We start from the raw sequence: 8,403 nt of genomic DNA, 5'->3' as shown, positions 1-8,403 counted from the left end.
AAACTGAGGTGCTGTGGCCGGGGGCGGGGTATAGAGGAGGACGGACCCAAGTGCATCCTGGGAGCAGCTAAAGCTTTAACTGCGTGGTGCCCATGGATCCAGATCCAGCTATACCCCAAGGTCAACCCTGTGGACCCCCTATGGACCCTGAAGTAGAAATCGTTGGTAACAAAATCATTGTGTGTGTATGCAGCTTAACATTTTAATTTCAGGACATTTGTTGAAAAGGCTATGACATTCCGAATCCGCAAATAAAATCTGCACTCTCAGGTGGACAGAGCTTCTCTCAAGCACAAGATCACTGCAGTGTCTGTAAATACTGCTTTCACAAGTGGAACACACTCAAAATGATATTAAGTTCTTTGCGATGGCAAATCTGCTTGCAGGACTCACCAGACGATCTGATGGCTTTGTTAATACACTCAATGCATAGGGGTGGATTAAATAAAGAGCAAGTGGTCCTGCAATGTGCTCCTATGCATATTTAAGGATATTATGGTACTGTAAATTTTACTGGTTTCTCGCAGCTCAAAAAATTAAATGTTTGGTACTAATAATATCCCCCAGTGACACACTGTGCAAGACTTAAACAGGATCACACTATAACTGAAGCACCTACGATGACTTGTGGCCTGGCTTAGTAGTAAGTTTAGAATAGACTGAATAGAAGAGTGCTGGGGGGTCGGGATTTGATGGTCTGGGACTCCGTATGTTTGTTCACAGACTTTAAAGACGAAAAAATGGGAGCATATGACAATCGTCAGTTTTCTCCCAAATACCAGAAGACTGATGAATACAGTAGTTCAGACAAGTTGTTAAAGCGGTTTGATTTAACTCGGAGGTTTTCAAACTCCGCCATTACAGTCCAGGTTTTAAGGCCATCCATGCTTGAGCACAGGTGACCTCAGTCAATATGATTTAACCATCTGGGCTCAAACATGGTTATCCTTAAAACCTGGACTGTAATGGTGGAGTTTGGTAACCTCTGATTTAACCTATTTGACTGAACACCTTTTTTTCTTCCTGTTTTGCGGCATTTGAGAGCAACTGGTCGATTGCCATTAGTTTGCTTCCATTACCAGATTATCATTGTAACCAGCCAACTAGATGGCCGGTTGGTAAGAGAATCTTTAGGTGTGTGACCAGCTTAAGGCACAATTTAGCAAAGAATGTAATATTACCAATGCAGTCCCAGGTTAATGACACAATATGAAACAAAAAATAAAGTGGGCAAGTATGCATGCAATGGTCAGTCCTTGTGTGATAACTCAGGGGTGGGGAACCTTTTTTCTGCTGAGGGCCATTTTGATATATGTAACATTATTTGCGGGCCGTGTGCAGGCCACGTCCCCTCCGTTTGATGTCACATGGGGCGGGGCCACAATTGCAGGTGATTAGAGCAATGCCCGAAGCATCCTGAGGATGCTCTGGGGAACTGTAAGGGCAGAGGTGTGACTCTCTGATGCGTCCTAAGGATGCTCCAGGCGGCACTGCTGCATAGATTTTGGCTGCAGGGTGCCATTCTAGGCACCCTGCTAGCCAGATGAGGCTAGCAGAAAAAAAAGCTCAAATGATTCCGCAGTCTTTAAACGGCTCCCGGGCCTGAAGTTCCCCATCCCTGCCCTAACACCACCTCACAAACCACAATATGACATGGTGACAGATATGCAGACCTGGATGTAAAATTCAGAAAGAACTCAAACACTTATTATACATTTTCTTTTCTTTTTTTTTACTAAAAAGCGTCCGTTTAAAAACAGAGATCTGCTTTGCGTTGTAATCCCCCGTTTGCTTAATATTTGACAATGCATAATAAAATGAAGACTGTCTAAAAAAAAAAAAAAAAAGAAGAATGCATTTAACGTAATGTTACAAATAGGTATTTCTACATGCAAATTTTTTAAAACCAATTTTTTTTTTTTTCTCAATCAGTTTATGCAAAATGTCCTCGTGAGACCAAGTTCTAGATGAGCGTGACACCTCAAAACAAAAATAGTGCAACATAAGCTCAGTATTTCTTTTCTGGATATCACTTTTACAAGTTTAATATACATCATGTACATCACAGTAGCCAAACTACAAATTAAATAGCATGGGAGTAAAAGAATGTACCCAAACATTCCCACACATTATTTAAAAAACAAAGAAAAAAAAAAGGAGGGGGAAGGGGTTTGGTTATGGACATTTTCCTTTTAATCTTTTACATTGGAATTCTTGACTCCCTCCTTTCAAGAGCCAATGATGGAGCAGCTTCCACAAAAGCAGCCGTGAGTTGCCAAACTCGTGTCCTGTCTTGGAAGAAAAACTAATTTCTCACAGTGTATTTTATATTGTCCCTCTGGCGCTTATTCCTTGGGAGAGGCCTAATAAGTAAAACCTAGCTGAACAGTCATTGTGCTAGGGTTATACAGGTTATTACCGCACTTGTTACGTTTAGACGAGGAATGTCTGTTGGACCCAGATGGTGATAAAAGTGCCTGCCACATGAGCACCAAAAGTAGCAAAGTCCGTGATGTACCATCAGGGGGGCGAGGCGGCATTAACCTTCAGAAATTTTTTTTTTTAGATGGGCAAATGGAAAAAAAAAAAAAATCTACGTAAAAAAAACAAAACATTTTTGCTAGGTATATTACATGGGAGCACACTTTATTTACTCTACACAAAACCAAAGTTCTTGGTTTTAATAGCAAGTAATAACTTCTGTTTGAGAATCTGTTTGGAGGAGTACAGAGGGACGTAGAGGCGGGATATGCATGTGTTAGCTGTAGGAAGGTGTTGGTCGTCTGGTGGGCGGATGGTGATGGATGGCATGGGCTGAAACCCTTCTTCACTTGCAGGCAAAGACGGGCTTGATGTCCAAAAATATACCTAAAGTGAAAGTACAAAACATCAGTTACGCCATGGTGACAGATATGCAGACCTGGATCAATTAGAAAAAGGGAATAAATAAATAAATCATGCCAAATACAATTGATTCATTAATCCCACCATCAAAACAAATATTTTTCACATTATGGCGTCAATCAAATTGTTTGCAAAGGGTACGAGTTGCCGTTGCCACGGCGCTCAAATGCCGGCAACGGCATGGGGCACCCCTCGCAGCCCACTCCGAGCCCGACTTCACATAACTTTGCTCGAAGCCCTATGGGGCTGTGAGCACTTAAATGCGAAATCAGGCTGCCGTCAAATGCAGCAGGTGTCTGACTTGCACCCACGAGTACATCGCGTTTAATTGGATTGAGCCCTGTGTTGTATCTCATTTTAGCCACTGTGCAGTTCAGGTGCGATAAATAACTCATGTCAATAGAAAAAGACTAAACATGCTAGGAGATTGCTTGACATTTTATTTTTAGGTGCATACACAACGATTTTTTGAACGATTATCGTTAACGATATCGTTCAATCGTTGAAAAAAATCGTTCACTTTCTAAGTTAAAACAATGAACGATCATTCATGCGCGTTCACGTTTGTAGTTCAGTCAGACTGACCAACTCAACGATTTTCATCACGGGAATATGCAAAAATAGTTTGTAGTTCAAAAAAATCGTTCATTACATTTAGTAAATGAACGATTTACTAAACTATTTTTGTTCATTTTTCCCTTGAAAAAATGAACGAAAATAGTTTACTAAAATCGTTGATTCTCAAAATCGTTGTGTGTATATGCAACTTAATTACTAATAAAAGTCAACGAAATGAAACAACTTCCTGTCCCTGCTTAAGAGCTCCGATATATCTGCTGTAGATGCCACATTGCAGAACAGATGCAGCACAGTAACTACCTAAACAATCTATCCCGGCTTATGAGCTCCGTTACATCTGCTGTAGATGCCGTGGTATAGAACGAATGCAGTAGCCCACCTAAACAACATTCTATCCCTGCTTAGGAGCTCCCAGCGTGTTGTGCAGTAACCCACCTCCTAACACTAGTGACTGGCATGTGCTGCGAGGATCAGCAGCAACCAGCAATAGTTACAGTTAGGGAGCTCTGTGATGTTTAGCTACTGCACACATTCAGTTAGCCCTGATCACAGCACGCGCAGGGTGCCAGCGAGGAAGACCGTGTAAGAGATATTGCATAGGGAGACACAGGTACATATCCATTGAATCTTAGGCTAGTGAAGCTTTGTGTCAAACAAAGAATACCGCGAAGAGATAAAATATAAAATTCAAAGTCCATAAACCAAAAAGAAAATTCCAAAACAAGGACATTCTGGAAAGTTTAATAAATAAATCACCTGGCTGTTTGCATAAGAGATGGTGACATCTTACCAGAGTTGACAAACACAATAGGACAGACTCTCATGTAATGTAATGTAATGGCTACTTACTAAATCTTGTCGCTCAGTCATACTCATCTTCTCAACTATTGACCAGAACCATCGCTTGAACTGCAATAGCTTCTCTGCATTCTCTCCTGTAAATGGCACAAACATCAGGCGTCACTAATAATCACTTCTAACTAATACTGCCCCGTCCCGCATGCAGTCAAATGGGAATACAGCGTATGTTTATACAAAGCTTTTCTGTCAATAGGGAAATTTTATGGGATAACGTTACCCCCAGCACAGCTGATAAATAAGGATACATAAAAGATAAAAAGCATCAGGATATTTCACGGGGGCAGAGAACGCAATCCATCAGGGGTAAGCAACCTGTGGCACTCCAGCAGCTATGGAACTACACATCCCTGCATGCCATGCCACAACTTTGGCATGCCTGAACAGCAACATAGAGGCAGGGATATTTCCACAGTATCTGGAGTGCCACAGCTGGCCTACTAAGACACAAAGCATTCGGAAATAAGAGTGAAACAGTTAAGGCACACTGATAACGTTATGGCATTGGGCATGGTTACATGGGAGTGTCTGGGGCCTTTTGCTTCCTGTGGATAGTTAGTAGGATCCATGCCTAGAAGAATTCATGAAGTATTAAGGATAAAGGTGGCCCTACAAAGTACTAACACGATGATCGTAATTTGGTCACTCCGTATATTTAGTTCACACTATGTGTAGTTCTGGTGCAATTGCTAAGTAACTCAATGTCAATGGAAAAAAAGGGTTCCATAGAAGTGTGTGTGTGCACGTGTTATATCTCATGTTTGTGTCTTTTAAGGTGATTTGTTCTGTATTAGAAACCTTTATATAATGCTGTGAGTTGCTTGCCCTTTTAGGAAGATTTAATATTAACAACTTAACTGACGCTTTTTTTCTTCTTCTAAAAACCGCCCCAAAAATTGTTTTTTTTGTATATGAGTGAGTTAGGTGAGGAACATCCATTTTAACTTATCCAAAATGATTTCATTAAAAAAATTTGGAAAAAATGAAATTGTTTTTTTCTCCCCCCCCAAACATTGGAAATACCATCAGAAACATCGTGATGTTCAATTTGAGAACCGGTTTCAGGCAGCAGGTACACTAGGGAAGGGGGGGGTGAGTGGGGAGGTTCATTTTCTTTTTCCCAGCAGTTGCTAATCTTTGCACCCGCTTTTGGGGGGGGGGGGGGGGGGGTGCGGGTCCTGCTTTGCTGACCGATCAGCAGTACAGACACAGGGGGAGCAGGTGCAGGCAAGCAGAGGGACCCTCTGAGAGCAGCAGCCGCCCTCATGTTTATCTGCCTGATCAAAATTTTGCGACCAAAGCAGATAAAACAAGAGATATGGTAAGAACTTACCTTTGTTATCTCTGTTTCTACGAAGTCCATAGGGTCCACAGGGTTGACCTTGGGGTATAGCTGGATCTGGATCCATGGGTACCACGCAGTTAAAGCTTTAGCTGCTCCCAGGATGCACTTGGGTCCGTCCTCCTCTATACCCCGCCCCTGGCCACAGCACCTCAGTTGGTAAGCAGCCAAGGCCGGAGGAGGAGACTAAACAGAGAGAAGGAAGACTGGAACACACAAGAAACCATACTCACAGAAATGGGAGACGGAAAACCGGTGACCAGCCACACAGCCCATTTGAAGCCAGGTGCGTCAGGGCGGGCGCCCTGTGGACCCTATGGACTTCGTAGAAACAGAGATAACAAAGGTAAGTTCTTACCATAACTCTTGTTTTCTACTTCAGGGTCCATAGGGGGTCCACAGGGTTGACCTTGGGGATGTCCCAAAGCAGTACAACTAAGGGCGGGGACGCTCCTGTGCTGAAAGGAGTACCCGGCGCCCAAAGGATGCATCCTGAGAGGCGAAGGTGTCAAACGCATAGAACCTCAAAAACGTTTGAATTGAAGACCAAGTGGCCGCCTTACACAGCTGAACAGCAGAAGCGCCACGTCTAGCAGCCCAAGAGGGACCCACAGAACGAGTGGAATGAGCCTTAACAGAGGCTGGCACAGGTAAGCCCTCCTGTGCATAAGCCTCACAAATAACGGAACGAAGCCAACGGGCTAACGTTTGTTTGTTGGCAGGCCAACCCCTCTTGTGAAAACCAAAGAGGATAAACAAGGAATCAGACTTCCTAACCGAAGCCGTCCGGTCTACATAAATTCTAAGCGCCCAGACCACATCTAAGGAAGTCTCACCAGCTGAAAGATCAGGGGACTGAAAAGCTGGCACAACAAGTTCCTGATTAATGTGGAACTTCGAGACCACTTTGGGCAAAAACTCTGGACGAGTGCGGAGCACCGCTCTGTCCTGGTGAAAAATCAGGAAAGGAGGGCGACAGGAAAGCGCCCCCAATTCAGACACCCTCCTGGCCGAAGCAATTGCCAGGAGAAAAACCGTCTTAAATGTCAGCCACTTGAGCTCCACCGCCTCAAGAGGCTCAAACGGAGGACCCTGCAGGACCCGTAGCACCACCGCCAAGTCCCAAGGAGCCACAGAAGGCACAAAGGGAGGCTGGATCCTGAGAACACCTTGGAAAAAGGTGTGAACGTCTGGTAGTATTGCAATCCGCCGTTGAAACCACACGGACAAGGCGGACACATGAACCTTCAGAGATGCAAGGCGTAAGCCGAGATCCAATCCTGACTGAAGAAATTCCAAGATCCTAGAAACTCGGAACACCTGAGGATCATAATGTCTGGACTCACACCACTGAAAGTAAGTGTGCCACACTCTGTGATAAATCCGTGCGGAAGCAGGCTTGCGTGCCCTGAGCATGGTACCAATAACCGAACTGGAGAAGTCCCGAGACCTCAAGACGGCTGTCTCAAGAGCCACGCCGTCAAAGACAGCCGACCGAGATCCGGGTAAAGGCCCCTGAGACAACAGGTCCCGACGCTGAGGAAGAAGGTACGGAGCGTCGATGGAGAGGCTCCTGAGATCGGAGTACCGAGGACGTCTGGGCCACGCCGGAGCTACCAGCACGAGCATGCCGCCGTCCTGCTTGAATTTCCGCAGAACCCGAGGAAGCAGGGATATCGGAGGAAACAGATACGCCAGGTGAAACGTCCATTTCACCGACAGCGCGTCCACCAGACTTGCGCCTGCGTCTCTTGTCCTTGACCCGTAAACGGGCAACTTGTGATTGTGACGGGAGGCCATCAAGTCCAGCTCCGGCAGTCCCCACCTGTCCACGAGTAGCTGAAACACCTCTGGGTGAAGCGACCATTCCCCGGGATGCACGTCGTGACGGCTGAGGAAGTCCGCCTCCCAATTGAGGACTCCAGGAATGAAGACCGCCGAGATCGCTGGAATGTGACCCTCCGCCCAAGTCAGGATACGAGACACCTCCGACATCGCTGCCTGACTGCGAGTTCCGCCTTGGTGGTTGATATACGCCACCGTGGTGGCGTTGTCGGACTGCACCTGTACCGCCCTTCCGTGAAGAGCGGGGCCGGACGACTGCAGGGCCCTGTATACTGCCCGCAGTTCCAGGATGTTGATGGGGAGAAGTGCTTCTTCCGCTGACCAACGACCCTGAAGCGACAAAGAGCCGGTCACTGCCCCCCAACCCCGGAGACTGGCATCCGTCGTGAGCAGGACCCAGTCCGGGATCCAAAATGGGCGCCCCTCGACCAGATGAGCTGTCTGAAGCAACCAAGCCAAAGATTGCCGAACGTCCGGAGACAACACCAGCACCTGAGAGCGGATCCGGTGAGGTAACCCGTTCCATTCTGACAGAATCAGCCCCTGCAGGGGCCGGGAATGGAACTGGGCAAATTCCACCATGTCGAATGTCGACACCATGGACCCCAGAACTCTCATAGCCGAATGGACCGACAGGCGGCAACGGCTCAGGCAACTGCGTATCCGCAGCTGTAGGGAGGCGACCTTCTCCGGAGTCAGGAAGATCCTTTGCTGACGCGAATCCAGCAGGGCTCCCAAATGAACCATCCGCTGTGATGGAATCAGGGAGGACTTTTTCCAATTTATCAACCACCCGTGTGCTTGCAGGCAAGCGATCGTCAGGTGGAGATGTTGAAGCAGTACCTCCGGGGAGCTCGCCAGCAACAGGAGGTCGT

General features: G+C 46.2%; 1 protein-coding gene across 2 annotated transcripts in view; it reads right to left on the bottom strand.

Moving 5' to 3' along the window:
• Positions 1-1,737: 1,737 nt before the first annotated feature.
• Positions 1,738-8,403, bottom strand: part of UBR5 (ubiquitin protein ligase E3 component n-recognin 5) — a 162,981-nt gene continuing 156,315 nt past the window's right edge. For both annotated transcript variants that reach the window (XM_088442666.1, XM_088442667.1), the window contains 2 exons: positions 4,333-4,418; positions 1,738-2,868 (listed from right to left, as the gene is read on the bottom strand). In XM_088442666.1, the coding sequence (XP_088298792.1) occupies positions 2,656-2,868; positions 4,333-4,418 (299 nt within the window). In that variant the 3' untranslated portion in view covers positions 1,738-2,655. The remainder of the gene's footprint in view (positions 2,869-4,332; positions 4,419-8,403) is intronic.

The sequence above is a fragment of the Taudactylus pleione genome, unplaced genomic scaffold (assembly GCF_031769625.1).
Source record: "Taudactylus pleione unplaced genomic scaffold, aTauple2 ptg000314l, whole genome shotgun sequence".
Classification (NCBI taxonomy): domain Eukaryota; kingdom Metazoa; phylum Chordata; class Amphibia; order Anura; family Myobatrachidae; genus Taudactylus; species Taudactylus pleione.
This window is presented reverse-complemented; position numbering and strand designations above follow the sequence as displayed.